The 18,646-nt window shown below is 44.8% G+C and overlaps 2 protein-coding genes across 7 annotated transcripts; both read left to right on the top strand.

The window, feature by feature from the left end:
* Positions 1 to 675: 675 nt before the first annotated feature.
* Positions 676 to 3,961, top strand: fuz (fuzzy planar cell polarity protein). Of its 3 annotated transcripts, none has more exons than XM_081722553.1 (2): positions 676 to 739; positions 1,433 to 3,961. In XM_081722553.1, exon 2 carries the CDS (start codon positions 1,441 to 1,443, stop codon positions 2,734 to 2,736), a length of 1,296 nt encoding a protein of 431 aa, XP_081578679.1. In that variant the 5' UTR covers positions 676 to 739; positions 1,433 to 1,440; the 3' UTR covers positions 2,737 to 3,961. The 3 variants fall into 3 exon arrangements, with proteins under 3 accessions (XP_081578679.1, XP_035383752.1, XP_026888417.2); XM_035527859.2 differs by having other exon boundaries at positions 682 to 876; XM_027032616.3 differs by having other exon boundaries at positions 682 to 1,009.
* Positions 3,962 to 5,208: 1,247 nt separating this feature from the next.
* gpt (glutamic--pyruvic transaminase) lies at positions 5,209 to 16,073 on the top strand. Of its 4 annotated transcripts, none has more exons than XM_027032613.3 (12): positions 5,209 to 5,445; positions 5,925 to 6,114; positions 10,779 to 10,868; positions 11,395 to 11,503; positions 11,642 to 11,775; positions 12,422 to 12,665; positions 13,073 to 13,152; positions 13,277 to 13,413; positions 13,903 to 14,077; positions 15,030 to 15,185; positions 15,305 to 15,417; positions 15,544 to 16,073. In XM_027032613.3, the coding sequence occupies exons 2-12, from the start codon at positions 5,974 to 5,976 to the stop codon at positions 15,632 to 15,634; spliced, it is 1,470 nt and encodes a 489-aa protein (XP_026888414.1). In that variant the 5' UTR covers positions 5,209 to 5,445; positions 5,925 to 5,973; the 3' UTR covers positions 15,635 to 16,073. The 4 variants fall into 4 exon arrangements, with proteins under 4 accessions (XP_026888414.1, XP_026888413.1, XP_026888412.2 ...); XM_027032612.3 differs by having other exon boundaries at positions 5,922 to 6,114; XM_027032611.3 differs by lacking the exon at positions 5,209 to 5,445 and having other exon boundaries at positions 5,509 to 6,114.
* The last annotated feature ends 2,573 nt before the right edge of the window (positions 16,074 to 18,646 follow it).

Genomic DNA, 18,646 nt, shown 5'->3' with positions numbered 1-18,646 from the left:
GCCTGTTCCAGTAAATGCAATGTTAGCTGAGATCAGCCAGGAAAATTAGGAGGAGTTTGAGCAAATAGACCACAAAATTAAAAAGCGAGGGGAGGAAAAGGACATAAAACATAACAAAAAGGCCAGCAACCAGACAAAGAGCAAACCTACACAGATGACAAATAAAAGTGATGGTACAAGCTAGAGAGGTATAATGGAAGACCAACCAACCAAGTTGGTCAGAGCAACCAACTTGAAAAAGGGTCCCATACAACACAGCGCAGAGTTCCATCTAACCAGGGAGCCCCTGGTGCTGACAGAAGTGTGAATGAAGCAGAGTTCTTCAGAGGTCGATATTCCAAGCAGGTCCACGGAGCATTTAGAATGTGGAGAGAGATGAATGCCTCCAAGTGGAATACTAGCAAGAGGGCACACCTTGCTAGAGGGGTTCTCTGATCATCATTTTGCCATGGTTGTTTTTGGCATGAGTTGAGCACAGAACAACCAACAATAAAAAAAAGAAGATATTCCTGCAATAAACACCACAACATGCAGCCTACCTTTTATACCATTCAAACGTTATTAGGGACAACATGAACGACCGACAATAATGGCAAACCTCTCATCTCACAGTAGGTGGCAGTGTGGAAGTTATTTAACTCGCCCAAACCTTACGCGTGACTAGATCCGAAAGAAGAGGCTTTCTAAGCGGAGTGTTTTCGGAAGTTGCTGTGGCGACGTGATGTGTCGTTAAAGACAGGTTAGCTAGCTAAGCTAAGCTTCTGAGAAGCGTGAAACGCTAGCTAGTTACACTATCTAGACAGCTAATTTAGTAACCAAATTTACTGCACACGTTCCCGCTTGGACCTAAAGCCAATCTGAATTCGTGCAGTTTAGGTTAGTAAACGTTATGCTTTTAGTTTACATTACCCTAAGAGGTTGATGATGCATTCGTACTAAGCTAGCTAAGACTCGCTATCTAAGGTGGCTATCTAACTCTTCTTCACTTAACTCTCCAGGCTGGCTATAGGTACGTTAGGATTTACCTTTCTATGATTTACAAGGAATTAACTTTCACCTCATCTTCATAACTTTTAAAGTACAAGTAGTTAAACTAGCTAGTTAGCTAACGCTAGCTAGTTAGTTAGACATTAAAGCTGTTTTCTTTAGAATAGCATTCTGCGTTTCATGTTGTGAGAGGGTAACGTTGGCTAGCTAGCAAGCAAACTAAACGTCTTTGCTTTGACATTAAAGACTTATTTTGTTATTCCCCATCTCACCGACCCCTTCTTCTTATGTATACATTTCTCACTATAATGATGGGACAGTTTTGTTGACACCATACTGTAAAGAAGGCCTATCCCTGTCACAACTTTAAACGTAATTTCGACAAATTAACATATTCATGATGTTCTGTTCTTGTGTTCTCTGTGCCTCTGTCCTCGATGGCTAGAATGCAGAATGCTCCCGTCAGAGACTGTCCAGCTTCTGTGTCTCACCGCATCCAGCGGCGTCCCGCTCTTCTCTCGCGGCTCCTGTAAGCAGCTCCCCTTCTCTGTCATCGGCTCTCTGAATGGGGTCCACATGTTTGGGGCTGGGCAGGGTGCCCTGCTGTCCAGCTGCGAGACAGAGCGAGACAGCCGAGTGGCCTGGAGGGTCTTCCAGGACAGCCTGATGCTCATCGCTGTGAGCGGCACTGCGGGCGCCTCTAGCGAGCTGCACCTGCGCCGTCTGCTGGAGAACGCCTGGAACTGCATGGTGCTGGTGCTCGGTCAGGACGAGCTGGCCAACGTGCGCAACGTGGAGCGGCTGAAGAGGGAGTTGCGATCGTGCTACCGCCTAATCGACAGGCTCCTTGAGCGTGGAGGCAAGGACCAGGGCTTCATGGGCGACCTGACACACTGCGCCGACTGCCTGCTCCCCTCGCAGCCTGGGATTCTCCAAGAGACATTGGACTCCTTCACACGCGCTGCCGACAGTGAATTTGGCTGCTTGCTTGTGCGCGGCCGGTTAGCCCTGGCTACTGACAAGTGGTGGCGCCTCGCTCCTCAAGAGGTCGTGCTGCTGTCTGCCCTGGTGAATTCACTCTCTGGGACGACTTCCTGTGACTACCCCGTCTTCCTGCCTCAAGGCAGCCCCACAGTTGCCCACAGGCTGCTCTGCTTCCAGCTGCTCCCTGGGGTGGTGGCGTGTGTTCTGTGCGGGCCTAGCCCCTCCTTGCAGCGGGCGGAGAGCGAGCTGGTGGGCCGTTTTTGGTCCCCCGTGGTGGAGGCTCTGCGTGTCTGCCTGGAGCAGGCCGAGCGCTCCACCCTGCCTCCGTCTGTCCGCCTCCGCTGGGATGTCGAAGCCCTGTTGATTATCAACCGCGAGTCACGCCGCGCTGTTGCGGTGTGCCCGCATGCTCGTGGCCACACCCCCTCTGAGGTGCCACCCCTCTCCTCACCAGCTCACCGGTGGGAGCTTCTGCGTGCCTTCTACACCTTCGCGGTGACTCGGTATTTTACCTCAGAGGAGCCTGTCGCCTTGCCCACGTCACCTCCCTCTGCGACTGCAGAACGACTCCACGAGGAGTTCTCCTTGGGCTTTACTCACCTCCCTGTGCAGTGTTACCTGGTGACTGATGACTGTAAGTGTTATGGCCTGCAGACTCCTCAGCACCAGCTCTTCCTCCTCACTGACCTCTCCGTCCCCACCTTCGCCCTGCGCACTGTCGCCACACACACTCTCAACGCCATCTCTACGCCAACCGGCTTCTAGGGTGTGGAAGAAATGTGCTTGTTGGTATTCAGATGGTTTCAGATAGTAGGCTGTGGAAGGGTAAGACATGCACACATTATTATCGTGTGTACTGCATGTTCGCTTCAAATCATCTCCTACAGTTGCAGTTTTGAGAAAATTGAAAAAATTTGAAAAAATGTCAAAGGCCTGCTGACCTTCATATAAGCATTACTGTGTGCCTTTTTGAAACACATCATTGACTGTTTTTTATACAGCAGCTGAGTAAAGGTTATTTATTCTGTGACTACTATTCTATACCACTCGTAATTTGACTCCTGTCAAAGGTTTTTTTGGCACTTGTTTTGTTTACTGTAAGTATGCGAATTGAATACCATTATTGGAAATGTTTACCAGTTTGACTCTTCCAATCACAAACATACAGAGTGTTTTGTCTAAACTACTGATGGTCACCGATGCATGTAAAAGACAGGCACAATGTAAATTTAATACAAAGGTATCTTTACAGTATGTCACATTTGGAAGTGTGTTATGAGTAGGTTTGAATGTGTGTGTGTGTGTGTGTGTGTGTGTGTGTGTGTGTGTGTGTGTGTGTGTGTGTGTGTGTGTGTATATAAGGGTACGTGTATTTGTCCTGAACTGTCATGGTACACAGACTCTAGTTCGATGCATTCAGTTGTAAAGAGAGTACATGGTAGCCTATGTATAAAGATCGATAAATGTGAGTTCCACCCGATAGCTTAAGCTGTTAGAAAGTTAGCATCAGCTTAAGCTCATTGGCATATGAGTCACACTTTGGCAAATGCAAATGACACCTGCTTCTTTCAAGTCACTTCTTACAATTTCTGTCGGTACAGAGGTTGGAAAATGTAGTGTTAGGAGTCTTGCCAAATTATGCTTATTGGTATAGCACAGCGCATTTGCCCAGACAGGAGACTGAACTCTGGTACCCCCACAGGAGTGGCAATGTCATTACTCACTACACTGCCAGCAAACCAATCACTGGAGCTAGACCAAAAAACCCCAAGCCAAAACCCAGGACTCGAACTCCTTCTCCTTCTTATCATCCCTACATAAAAATATGACCTTGGTAAGAGTGTATGTTCACCGTTTACGTTTGACATTTTACTGTTTAATACACTGCAAGCTGCATCATCTACCTCAGGGGCGACAACATGACATTAGGTGGAATAAACTAACTTTCATGTCTGTGCAAAATAAATAAAAAGAAACCTAGGCTTAAGCATTTGGAGGTTTGTTGTTTTTTTCCACTCTTGTACCGAACTCATGATGTCCAAACTGGTGTGAACCGAGCCGTGACTTCTGTGTACTGTGACATTGTGTGTGTGGGGGTGGGGCTGGGGGGGGGGGGGTTGATGATACATTTATTATGATTGTTTTCATATCACTAAATTGCAGTTGTCCTAAAAAGTGAATTTGAATCTGTTATGTGGATATAACAATCACATTTTCCTGTAGCAACAAAAATGTTCTTCTGAAGTACGCTTATGTATACATTTATTGTAATATTGACAAATATTATGTAGTTACCAGTGAAACAATAATATATTTATATACACTATATTTATGCACATAGAGTGATGGATAAATAGATAGATAGAGAGATAGATAGATATTAGAAATTGTAGTGAAGTACACAAAGCTTCCAGAGAAACGGGATGTTTCAATTAATTATTAAATTGTTCCTTGTACTGCAAAAAAAACTGATTAGCCAGCTTCTTTGGAGAGTATGGGCTGACAGGCACGTTCTGTACACATCATAAAGGGAATGTCGTAAGGTGCCTAACACTTCAGCTAACATGACATAGCATGTGTAATTACAAAAGTTATAGTGTCCAGATTTTCAAAGAGTATGTATTATGTGTATAAAAAATAATTGTAATTATTGGATGTATTAATTTTTGACTACGTTGTTTTAATAGACTTGTGGTAAGTTAGTGAATAAAGCGAACGTCCTTTTACCTTCAGATTTGATATTGAGCAATAATAGAAAAGCAAATTGCTCAACTACCTCGTCGAGATTTTGAAACAGACTTTAGAGTGAAATAAAATTGTAGAGTGCATGCAATATATAATCAGATCATAAAGATGTTCATTTAAAATATTACATTGGTACTGGAAGAACTCGACTCAATGTTTTATAATTTTAGTCTGATTTTTAGTCTGAATTGGTTTCATTCTGTAGGTGCAGTAATTGAAAAATTGGCTTAATTTATGACGGGGTATTGCCTGCTTATGACAGAGAACTGGATTTTCCTCTTGAAAACTCCGCAGTTTCAGTCTGTAAAATAAAATGTTGATAGGTATAAATGTGTGTATCTAACTTAGAAACTAGTGTTGTAGCTTTGTTGTCCTTATACTAATCGAAATGTATATTAATAAGTAGCCTATGTATGTGCCTTCAGAATGTATTTGTTTGTTATTAACGGAGGTCGACGGTTATTAACGGAGGTCGACGGTTTGTCCTACGAATCGTTTGTGAGCGATCCCATAGACACGGTTCACGTTATCTTCTCCGTCCAGGCTGTCAGTAAGGGAGGAGCCCTTTATTCATTCTGCTAGGAGCTAACAGCTCGAATTCTCCTCCTTGAGTTTCCGTGAAGTTTCGCGGGAAGAGAAGTTTAACGCTGGTTACTTTCCGAAACGGACCCGCATAGGCTTGTCGCTGGTGGCTGTTGTCTAGGAAACCGGAGGCTTCGAAAACTTTTGGTACGTTAAACTTGGTGGGGGTTGTTGATACAAACTCGCGTCGGCTATAAAAAGCAAGAGGCATTCATAAAAAGTAAAGAACAGTGCCCAGTAGTCCACGGCAAGGAGGCTGTCTGGGCTACGACTAGAAATCTGATGAAATCTTGTTGGCTTTTAGGTTATCTGTTGCATGGGTCAAAGGTCTACTGCTTTTTCATCTCATAATGTCCATCTGTGTATTGTAGCCTCGCGGAACACGAACGGAGGGTGTAGGTTGTCTACATTTTGGGAATTAAAGCTTTACAATTAGGACATTTAGAAGTTTAATACCAGCACTGCTAGCGCTTTGCGAGCTTGACAACTAGGCGCGCACAAATGCTCCCGTGTAAAACCGTGCTTTCTTGGACACGAGGGACGGGGAACCGGTGTGACATTGCCCGACTCCGAAAATGCGGCGTCTGCTACGTGCCGAATCTTTCTCCCGTCTCGTTCCCTAGCAGGACTCTCTCTAACCTCGCCACGGCCCACAGCGGACTCGCACGTCGAGAAATGGCCGAGAACGAAGCGCTGTCCCGGCGGCAGAAGGTGCTGACCATTGACACCATGAACGCCAACATCAAGAAGGTCGAGTACGCTGTCCGCGGACCTATTGTACAGCGCGCCGTGCAGATCGAAAAAGAGCTGAAGGAGGTATGGTAACTACCTGATGGAATAGTTCATTAATTGTTGCCTTGAAATAATAACAAAAACCTGAAATTATTAGGGTTATGATGTTATTTTTTTTCAGGTAAATTACGTGTCGGCAAAATATTCTAAAATGCACCCAAGACATTAGTTCAAGGTTGTGTATTTTTATGGTGCAAAAGGAACAAACTGGAATTGGTACTCTTCCAGCTACAAGTGTAAAATGCTGAACTGTGTTGCAGCAGTCCATTTTCCATTATATTACAAATGTTAATCAACTAGCACAAAAACGTTTATACAAAGTATGCACTGAGTGGATGTCCACCCAAGCAGAACAACTGTCCAGCTATCCTGAGCAGAGCCCTCCCATGGGGACTCTGGGAATTAATTGTGAAGATTGGCTTGGGACCTCAGTGCTTAGGAAGCTCTCCACCAACTAGCCAGGGCGACTGCATGCTCGTGACCTCCACCGAGTGCATAGGTCCGTGCGGTGCGGTGACCCCATGGCAGTTGCAACTCCCTGTACCTGCACCACCTGAGCAGACTCGGAGGGACGCGGAGGTGCTCTCACTCGTCCTCTTGAATGACTCAGGACCTGTTCTAGGAGTCCTGTAGCCCAGGCAGTTCCACCGGTGCCGTCAGTGCAGGTTGGTGCACAGTTGCTGTTGGTACCTCCTCATGTCCCCAGTGAGCTCTTCAAAGGCGTGATGCCATAAATCATTTGGAACATTTTGTAATGTTGTTGTAGCGCCATTTTGTCACCAGCGCGTCTTCAGTTCTGGACACGTTTTGCTGTTTTGTTGCTGTTAACTGGAGCAGTTCTGCTGTTTGCTGCAGGTGGGACACCGGGGTTGTTGGCTTAAGAATGCAGTCCGAGGTGAACATGGTTGGCATGAACATAGCTGGGGTTGTGGGAGCTGTTCCTACACGTTGGGTCATGTGATCATGGCCGGTGCTGGGTTCCAGAGTAAAGGCATGCTGTAGTCTGGTTGCTGATCTAACGCTGTGCTGTGTTTGTGTTTCTGGCTACCTCGCGAGTCCTATTTAATTCAGTCTGAATATCAGTCACACGCTTTGATTATTTCCAGCAGAGGTTAATGTCATGTGATTAACAGCATCACCATAAGAAATCCAAGATTAGTTCTTTTTTTACCTGTCTTCTTCTTCTTCTTCTTCTTCACTATTACAGAATGTGGACCTTGGCCAGTTACTGAGGTGTCGCTGTTGCTTGGGGAAGAAGCTAGTTTACCATTCTCTGGTCTGCTGACACACCCAAATGTCAAAGTCTTCCAGTCAATCATTCCTGGAGGCTATTGCTCAACAGAATGGGCTATTTGCTTTAATATGTCCTGGTTGATATTTGATTGTCAGTGGACCTGGATTAAAATGGCTCATTTGGCATGGGGTAGAGTGCATGAGTGAGACATTCAGTTGAGCAAACAACTGACGACGTGCTGGCTATTCTGATGGCACAGAAAATCGCAACGTGAAAACAGGCTCCTGTAGCTACAGAGAGCGAGACCTTTCCCCTCTGAAGTCCACTCTACCCCAGAGATTCAGTTCGCCCGCTAACCACACGCTGATGTACGTTATTAGAGATTGCCACATCTAGGCCCGTAGAGGTCAAACTACTGCTCAGTCAAGGAGACAAAGTCACGGTGCAGCAGTTCCGATAGCTAGATCTATCATACAGCTTGTGAGATTTAGCTGAATAGACAAGATGAAGCACAGGATTACATATCCTTCTAAACTTGATTGTATGCAACTGGTATTGTGTGCAGTAAACCTTTATAGTCCTGTACAGTGATGCTCCACCAATATTGCACGAGTGTACACACATACGTGCACATGGGCACGCACACACACACACACACACACACACACACACACACACACATGTGTATGTATTTTAAAGACCTGAAAGCGTTGTTATGGTTGCTTTTGGTGAAGTGTACTTATCTGGGAGGTCCGGACCCTGATCTGAAAAGATCACCATGGGAACAAGCAGCTTTGCTGTTTGCCCAGGCACTCTGTAAATTGGAGGCTGTGTTGGAGCAGAGTGCAGCATGTGAGAGGCAGGCTGTGCTGTAAAACTGTGCTGCAGATTCACTGAGAGATCTGAAAGGGTGTTAGGTGTTAGGTTGACTTGGCATAAAAACAAAAAGCACAGTTTTATCGTGGCTCTTGGAAGCTTAGTAGGTTTCTGGTTTCAGGTTATAAATCCAGTTGTTCAAGTAAGATAATTTAAACCTTTCTAGGAAGAGGTGATAAAAATTTGCCTCAGGTAATAGCATAGAGAATGCTTTTTTTTTTTTCATTAAAACATTTTTTCATTTTTTCACAAAGGTTTTTGCACAACAAAGGTTACCTTCCCCTATCTTCATAGGAATTCACTCTCTTTCTCCCTCTCTCTCTCCTCCTTTGTCCCTAAGTCTGCATATCTATTCATGGCTCACAATCTAATCATAGTACTTAGTAATACACTCTGTTAAATGGAACAAAGGATTCTTTATCAATTTTGCTTCATCTAGTATAGCACCAGTACAACCAGTTTGTTTAATATTGGGTTTTCTTTTGCCACAATGCAAGTCAGGATTTTTATAGTCGTTAAGAAATTGCTTAAACTGCTATTTTACCCCTTTTAGAGCAGCAGTTAAATCTATAACTCCCTCCTTGTTTGGCTAGTTTACATCCACTCTGAGAACAACTATTTTTTATAGTACTGACTGTTTCATCTACGATTATTACTATTTTTAACTACATATTATTAGTAAAGTGTAATTATAATCTAGTATTATTATAAAGCTAATATTTGCCATCACTCCTAAACAGCCATTAGACTGAGCTACCTCCATGGTGACAGTAAAATCTCTGTACAATTTCACCTAAGGTTGGTTTACCAAACCCTATAAATCTTGTTAATAGGCCTCAGCTATCTGATTAAGTGCCGGGCTAAATGTGATTGTTTAATGTAACAGACTAACAAGTGTATTGTGCTAAATTTGTAAACTTGAATTTGTAATTGCCAGCACAAGATAAAATGACAGTGAGGTAATGTAGATATAACTGTATTCACTAGTTTCACTTTATATTAGTGCACACAGCCTGGGACCACTTTCAGGACATTGTATGCTATTGCGAGACTGCAGAAGTCCACCTGAGAAAATAATAGAACTTGTTTTCGAAAAGCTGACCAATCCCTTGCATGTAACCTCTAACCGAGCAACTCTGCATGATTATGTCCCTACCAAATCCTGTTTCCAGTTTAAAAAAAGGGCCTCCCTCAGATTGAACGTAATTGGAGATTATGGTGTACCTAGGGGTGTTTCTCTTACTGCCCCACCTGATTGGCTGGTGCTGAGAGGCATCCCTTCCTTTAAGCCAATAAGAGGGGAGGAGGGGGGGGGGTCCCCTAATGGAATGTTATTTATTCAGCTGAGGTTTCAGTGAATACACATGGCAGCCCCTCTTATTGGGCAGCCCAGCACTACTGCCCACAGGGAGACCTCTATAGCCTGTTGGGCTCATCAGCTGGTCCTGTACACACAACCTGCTGTTGTTTTTTAAATGCAGCTGGCGCTAATGGACAGCCATATCAGACAGCAGAGGGTCCAGAGGAACCAAAGGGTCCCGAATCTGCACGTAACTGCACGCATAGGATTATTGACATTTTCTTCCTGTTTACGATCAGGGAGGTTTAACTTAAAAAAAAAAATTGAGTTAAGAAAAAGGTAGTTTGGAAACTGGAAACAAAACCAATGCAGTGTTCTGGATGCAATCTATAATGCTACATTAAAAATAATCTAAAGAAAATATGAATGGGAACAAATATAGGCTTTATTCTACTTTCTAGTCGTCAAAATATAGAGATATGGGAGCGTTGGTCACAAGTGATATTACAAAACTCTGGATGTAGGCTTTAGTGTGTGGGGGTGATTGTTAGTGTGCCACATTTTGTCACATTTAAGCATCTCAGCATTCTGGAACTGAAACATCCCTTTGTTGTGATATGTCAGCACCTAGCTTCAGAACTGGCCCTGTCATTTTCCTCAGTGGCCTCCACTTTCGCAGAAGCTTCTGCTTCTTTATATACTTCGATCTGTTTAGACTCTGAACACTTACATTTTTTTTTAACACACACATTTGTGGAGAACAGAGTTCTTAAATCAATATATACTGGAGCAGTAATTGCCAACCCCATCCTTGGGGGACACTCATAACAGTCTACAAAATTTATCTAAGCTGGCGACACAACTGTACCAGGTATTCCGTGCGCTTCATTGCTTGGTTCAGAGGTGGTGTGGGATCCAGAATGACACAGAACGCTTTCCCATACCGCTGAGTTTCAGTGAAAGCAAGGATTCATTGTTGCAGTGCATCGGTTCCGCGTGTTTCAGGAGCGAAAGGGGAGCCGGCGTGTGAAATCGAGAGCTCGTTGAGAACACGTCAACTCTTCGAGTGAAAGAGTAAACACGGTGCGGTGGGGGTTGCCGAAACGGCGTTCCGTGCTGGCTGTTTGCTTGGCTCCAGCCGTGTGCGCAAGGGGCGCATTGCATGCTAGGAAGATCAACATTTTACAACAAGCCAATGCAAATATAAATCCTTGTGGAAAACAAATCGCTTCAATTAACCGAGAGTGACTGTTGACTGTGACTCATTTCATTTCACAGGGAGTGAAGAAGCCCTTTAATGAAGTCATCAAGGCCAACATTGGGGATGCCCATGCCATGGGTCAGAGGCCTGTGACCTTCTTCAGACAGGTAACCATCTCATCATACGCGGCTCCTACAACTCCACTTCAAAGCGGCAATTGCCTGGAATTCCGCATTTTGTCTAAATGCAGTTCCTTTTACTAACCACATAAACTGGAGCCTCGGGCCATTGCAAACATCTTTAATGGGCAGTACAAGTCTGGTAGCTTTATGATTTTTTTTTTTTTTAAATCTGTAAAGATCAGATGAAATGGCTCGTGATTAATATTTGCATACAGCTGCTGCACCGGGCACCTGCATTTGTGTTTGGGTGCATTTCTTTTGATGAATACAGAGGCAAGGCCAGAAATTCCAGCTCGAAGCTATGTTTGCATTAAAACATAGGGAGGTAGTTTGAAAGTGATCTTTTTTTCCTAGCTCCAGAAGCCTGCAGGACGAGCCTATGGAGCACGAGGATGAGCGTGCCCTCATCCCGCTGTAACTCGTCACCTTTTTCCATTTTGTTTGACGTGGCTCAGCTGGTTGTAAGGAGTATTTTTCATTCTATATCTTAACCTATGCCCTTCTCTGCCAGGTCTTGGCACTATGTTCTTATCCGGAGCTGCTTGACGATGACAAGTTTCCAGAGGACACCAAGTACCGTGCGCAGCGCATTCTGAAGGCTTGTGGCGGGAGCAGTATAGGTGTGTGTGTGTGTGTTTGTTGTGACATTGTGGGGACAGCAGAATTGGAAGCATGCTTCACGTTTGGTTAGAAATAGAACACCTGACCTTCACGTTTTCTGATCTTGTCATTGTCGTCGTTGTTGTTGTTTTTTTTAGGTGCATACACAGCTAGTCAGGGCATAGAATGTGTGCGACAGGACGTCTCTCGCTACATCGAACGTCGGGATGGCGGTGTACCATGTGACCCAGACAACATCTACTTGACCACGGGGGCTAGTGACGGCATTGTGGTGGGTCTCCAGAATCTCAGACAGACGAATGCGGAATGAGTTGCGCACTCCATTTCCAGCCATTATATTCTACTCAACAGAGGGGTTCTACTTCACAGCCATATCGCAGCTGTATTTTTTGACAGCAACAATGTAAACTATCTAATCATTCCAAACAAAATGCATCATTTACTCTTTTAGCAGTCATTTAGAAGTAACTGCACAAAATATGACATAACTGGCAAATTACTGTATTCTGAGGCAAATTAGTGTGTTTGCCACCCACATCTTATGAAAACAGCTTTCCACTGTAGTCTGTCCTTTTCCAGTCCAGGAAAGGTGAAAGGGGAGTGTTCATAGAACAAAAAGAACGTGTTGAGCAAGTTCACCAAATACTATATTTGTTTAGTAAGTTTGTCTAGGATAAGGGGCTATGGCTAGTTTGGAGTGCATACTAGGAACTGACTGGAACTTTCTCTCTTTCTACGTCTTTCTTTTTTTTGTTTCTGTCTGTCTTTCTCTCTGTTCTGTTTTTCTGTCTCTTTGTCCCTGTCTTCATCTTTTTCTCTCTGCCCTCCAATGCTTTCTTTATCTATTTTCTTCCTTCTCCACTCTTTTTTTTGGTCATCCTTCTCTCTCTCTCTCTCTCTCTCTCTCTCTTTCTCAGACCATGCTGAAGTTGCTCACCGCAGGCGAGGGTCGTACCCGTACAGGGGTGATGATCCCCATTCCCCAGTACCCCCTCTACTCCGCCGCCATAGCCGAGCTGGGAGCCGTGCAGCTCAACTACTACCTGGATGAGGATAAGTGCTGGGGTCTGGACATCAGCGAGCTGCAGCGCTCTCTACAGGCGGCCAGCAAGCACTGCAACCCAAGAGTCCTCTGCATCATCAACCCTGGCAACCCCACAGGTGTCTAAGAAAACCGCTGATGGAACTAGCCCTTTTCATGACCCCACCGTTACCCTGAGAATGACCCAAGCTAAAGCTGTGTGTTTAGGAAGGGAAATCAATTTGCCCTCCAATTTCTAAGCTCTCCTTAACGTTCTACCACCATCAAAACAAAACAAGAAAACCTGCCATCTTAGAATAGGGTCACCTGCTGACGCAAACCAAAGCAACCCACCCAACAGTGCAGTCTGAGCCGACGATCACGGCTGAATCCAAAGTCCTTTTTCATAAAACGAAAGCTTGCTAGCGTTTAACACCCGGACATGAACACTGTATATCTTGTGACATGACATATTAATATCTAGAATAAATGTGTCTATATTACGCTGTATGTGTCTGTAGTTCTGAGCCTTTCCAATGCTGTACAGGCCAGGTCCAGAGCAGAGAACGCATCGAGGACGTGATTCGATTCGCTGCCAAGGAGCGCCTCTTCCTCATGGCTGATGAGGTAATGTGATATTTTCAACAGAATTCCGTCATTTGCTTTAGCTTCCCTCAGCCCAGGGTTTTTTTTTTCGTTGTAGTCATTGTTGTTGTTGTTTTTCACACCTCTCCCTTTCTATACCCTGCAGGTATATCAGGACAACGTGTACGCAGAGGGCTGCAAGTTCTACTCTTTTAAAAAGGTGTTATATGAGATGGGTCCTGAATACTTCAACACGGTGGAGCTGGCATCATTCCATTCCACCTCCAAGTGCTACATGGGAGAGTGAGTACATGTTTTTTTTTTTTTTTTCGAGAGACATTAGTCAGCACAGCAGGGCCACTGACTAATTCCTGAAGAACCTTCATAAAAGGAAACGAAACTCAGTCAACAAATTCACTTCAGCCTTTAAGCAGGGTAGAGAAAGTTCCGGAGCAGTTTCCCCAGCGAGGATAAGCTTGTGGACTCATAATGGTCAGTGGGCATCAGGAATGTAACAGAATCCTTGAGTTGGCCTGCAACTCCAATCTGGGTCTGAAAAAAACACTTAGGTACCAGTAATTTGGAATCAGATATAGCCAGTCATTGTTAAGGAATTCTTCCCAACACAGTCCTGTATTTTCCCATATTTTTAAGCTAACAATATGATGCTGACCTAATTCATTCTTCTTCCCATTCACACACACACACACACACACACACACACACACACACACACACACACACACACACACACACACACACACACACACACACACACACATGCTGTGTCAGGTGTGGCATGCGAGGAGGCTATATGGAGGTGATAAACATGGACTCCGAGGTGAAGGCTCAGCTCACCAAGTTGGTGTCGGTGCGTCTGTGCCCGCCCGTGCCCGGGCAGGCTCTCATGGCCCTGGTGACCAACTCACCCCAGCCTGGAGAGCCATCCCACGCCCAGTTCCTTAAGGTACGCCCCTCCTTCTCACCTCACAAGTCCTCAAAACCATCTTTGATGCTGATGGGGAATCGAGGGCCACATGCAAGCAGGAAACGGGTCAGTACCTGCCTGACGACAGCAAAATAAAGTTAATCTCACACATCAGTCGCAAATGATAGCAGGCGTCAGTAAAGTCAGGATGCCTGCGCCCCTGGTCTTCCCTCTGCAACACAACAAAGACATTAGCCTTTATTCTCACCGAAGAGCAATGCTGCAGTACAGTAGCTCTGCTTGCAGGACGCGTTTTTGGCAGGTGGGGGCAGGCGTTAGCAGCGGCAGGCCAGAAGGTAACGCTAGGCCCAACGGGACCCTCAGGGATGGCCGCCCCTCATACTCACTTTGATTTGAAGGAGTCAGCTTGTGTTTCACAGCAGCTGTGCTCCTGTTTCACAGCCATCACTCACCACAGCCTTCGTTGTTGTCAGGATGACAGAGACACTCTCACAGCCCTTTCATAGACTGTCACTGCTCACAGAGACGGGACGAGCTGTATATTTTCACTGCATTCGTTGTCACACAGGTAGTCCCAGTGGGCATATAAGTTGCATTATGCATATCTATTTCCATGCAACCAAACAGGTTGGATAATAAATTCATGCTCAGAATAGACGTGCGATATTGGTCTGGAGTTTATACAGCGATGTGGGTTAGTGAAAGTTCTTTGGTCCGCTTAAAAATAAATAGCCTGGGAACTAGCACATGCACCGGATTGCATGGTAAAGGTACAGGTGAATGTACAAGCTGGAATCCAATTTCCAAAAGGAACTGTTTTGCTGTCGTTGTAGATCAATGTGTCTTGCCCTGCGCTAACGTTGTTTGGGTCTTCACTGAAGTACACTGGCTTTTCAAGTGACAGGCTTCATCGACTATGTCAGCACCCTTCAGCCCCGCTCTGCCTCCGTCCTCTGACCGTTTCCTGCAGGAGCGGACGGCCACACTGGGCGACCTGGCGCAGAAGGCCAAGCTGACGGAGGAGATCCTGAACACAGTGCCAGGGATCAGGTGCAACCCGGTGCAGGGGGCCATGTACTCTTTCCCCCAGATCACCCTGCCTGAGCGCGCCATACGAGAGGCCAAGGTTTGAGTCTGCCTCACCTACCATCTGCTAACTGCGACTTGACGTTGATTGATGGGTTACATACTGTTTGTGTGTGTGTGTGTGTGTGTGTGTGTGTGTGTGTGTGTGCGCGAGTGCAGGAAAAGGGTCAAGCACCAGATATGTTCTACTGTATGAAGCTCCTAGAGGAGACAGGCATCTGTTTGGTCCCTGGCAGTGGCTTCGGTCAAAAGGAGGGAACCTATCACTTCCGGTACGTTTTTGACTCAATGACTCTGCATACAGAGTCAGTCCCTATAGGATAGTACAATGCCTGTAATTTTAACCACATTAAACACTCACCATTTCTTCTTTTCTTCTCATCCTCTATATTTTTAAGGATGACCATCCTACCACCTGCTGATAAACTTAAGATTTTGCTCAGCAAAGTAAAGGAATTCCATCAGCGGTTTACAAAGTGTTACTCCTAGCTTCGCCACTTTCCCCTCACGGTCGATCAAGCAAACATGCTAGAATCTTTTTCTGACTTTGGGCTTTATCCATAATCAATCAGAACCAGACAAATGGGTTGCTGAACTACATTCCATTTCATGAAATAGTTTGTACCATATTCTGAGTTATTGTTACTGAAGAGACATTTAAACAATAAGGGTGAGATTGTTAGCAAATAAATTACTTTTTAAAGGACTAACATGAAATAATATATGGCAGTGGGTATATGTGTGTGTGTGTGTGTGTGTGAGAGAGAGAGAGAGAGAGAGAGAGAGAGAGAGAGAGAGAGAGAGAGAGAGAGATTGCATTTGCTGGTTGACCCATAAAAAAGTAATTACCTTAGGACAAAGCAGTATTTGCAGTGCATACAGAGCAAGACATTCTAAATGATAATAAAGAATGCGATGTTTAATATTATGTTTATATATGTTTGAATGATTTTTAGGTCATAATACAGAAAATTACTTTGTGATGTCTACATTGTTGTTTATAAGGACGTTTCTTCTTTGAATGCAACAAAAGCTTCTAACCACAAGGGGGCACCATTGCCATGAAAGAGTCATAATGTTTTTGATGTGAAAGGTTCCCACTTGACTATCTGAATTTTTAAGTGGTTGCAATTTTGTGCAACTTTCACACAACACACACACACACACACACACACACACACACACACACACACACACACACACACACACACACAGAGTCTCTCTTTCTCCCCATTACCTTTATCTGAATGGTAAAAGAAGTGAATGACTTGTATTTTATTAATCTAAGAACATAATTCTGTATGCTAATAAACATGAGTCACTAGAATATTAACACTAGAAACACCACAGGCCAATTTACCTCTATGGTTCCTGCCTCTTGAAACATTAGATGCTCTGGATTGTTTGCAATCAGGGGAGCAAAATGCTAGGATTTGTGTCAAACAATCCAATCACTTAATACAAATGAGTCAAAAGAGTCCCTTAACTCTCTCATGAATAGCATCCAGGTCTTGTGTTTCGTAAAAGCTTCTACAGTGACATGTGCGCTTACTTTGGAATGTCGGATACCTTTATTGTCACTTTACAGCACGTCTTTTCGAGTTTTAAATCGACGGAGGTTATCCGCTTCTTGCTCTACGACCTCCGTCAGATCGAATTACCCGCGACGCGACTGAATCGTCTCCTTAATTAAGCCGCGACTCTTCCATTCCACCCGTTGCTTCTCGGCATCGGCGCACAAAGCGGCGAACGAACACCCGAAGCCCTCCTTCCTTCTCCGCCCGTTTTAACGAGGAGCGACGGCGGAGGCGGAGATCTCGTCTCTGTTACGCCGATCTCCTGGCACTCCGCTTTTGCTCTAATCACTTCGATTTTCCGCGTAGCGCTTGCGAGACGAGACTGAAGATTTGTAGAGCAAATGTAGCATAAACGCAGGAATGACAAATCACCTAAAATGCCAACGTTCAGCGTGTAGTCTGCTGTAATCAGAGTGTAACTGCATTGTCAAAAACCAGGTTTAAGTTCTCGACAAATGCTGTCACGGATGGGTCTGATTTTAAAAAAAATAACCTGACCGCCACCTTTACAACTGCTGAACCCACAGTTGAGAGCGAATGCTCAATATTGTGAAGCATTATACTGTGATTTCATACAGTATTAACCCAGACGTATGTTCACTCACTGAACACTTCATGGACCCAAATACTGCACAGATCACTATAAAAGAAGTGAAATCATTTTGCAATAGACTTTCGTTAAAGTTTAAAGAAAGGAATAAGGACCTGTTCGTTTTGTCTCAGTAAATCAAGGCTGCTTTTTGATCGATTCCAGCTTTTGTGAAGTTGATATATGTGTAGCCATGAAGGAGGTTATGTTCATTTTTCTGACGTGTGACGTGCAAGTGGGCATCTCACTATGATCATGACTACACAGGAACCCCGGAGTCATTTCCTGTTTTCTACTGCTACAATATTTTAAAAATATGGACTCCAACAAATAGATATTTTTTATTCAGATGTTCTTTTTATCTTCTATCGTTCGGTTTCCTTTCTCCCATGCCATTCTCTCGGGAAGCCGTCTACAATTACAAGACAATTAAGCCCCGGGTTTGACAGCCTGCCGCCATTACAAACATGAGCGTTTAACCAGTAGGCAGGGAGAGTCTGAATGCCAATCAGTGGTTCCATTGTTCTCTGCGTCTCTTGCCTTGAACTTGGCCCTTCGCTCTTCGGTACCTGGTTTGATGTTTGACGTCCCTCCTCACAAAACGTACACCGCAATCTGGAAACGGGGCGCGCCAGCCACGGCGTGCTGCCGACGGCCTTGCGCTTGATTAGACTAGATACTAAACGCATCCGCCTGTGCTCAAAATAGAGCACTTGGCCAGATAGGCACCGACCCTCAGATGCTATACATCGTCAGATGGTACAAATAACGCGGGAGAACAATGCGACAGTTACGCAACATGTTAAAAGGTGTCCTAAAATTTTTTGAAGTGACCTTGGTTTAGGGCAACTTTATATGAACTATGATTTCACAAAACAATTGCTCGCCGACACATCCTGAACTACGACTCTCATGAGCTGGCATGAGGGAGTTCTGGATTCTGTAAGCAATGACAGCAAGTAATTAGAGCATCAGAAAACGTTTCAAGAGGTTTTAGGCAAAACTGGCCTTTGCATTTAGAGACGCGAACTGGAAAAAAAAAAAAGTCTCTCTCTGTGCAGCAAACCAAAAAACAGATTCAACCTGGCCGGCACCTTTGAGAAGTGCCACTTTGTTTTGTTAGTTTGCCATCAGTCAAGTCAGCGATCATGCGGCACATGCATGCATCACGCATGTTTTCCCATCTTGCTGTTGGCCCATGCTGTCTCTGAGGCCCCCCGGCACTCTGCCTGGATTACTAATGCCTCCCCTCTGCCACGGACTGGTACATCGGCAGAAGGGGAGAGACATGGTATGGGCTCGTGCCAGTCCTGAGGAGTTCACACCCAGCAGGGA

Source organism: Electrophorus electricus, chromosome 11 (genome assembly GCF_041902795.1).
Source record: "Electrophorus electricus isolate QZ-2024a chromosome 11, ASM4190279v1, whole genome shotgun sequence".
NCBI classification, from domain to species: domain Eukaryota; kingdom Metazoa; phylum Chordata; class Actinopteri; order Gymnotiformes; family Gymnotidae; genus Electrophorus; species Electrophorus electricus.
Note: the sequence above shows the minus strand (reverse complement) of the source record. Positions and strands in the feature narration are given on the sequence as shown.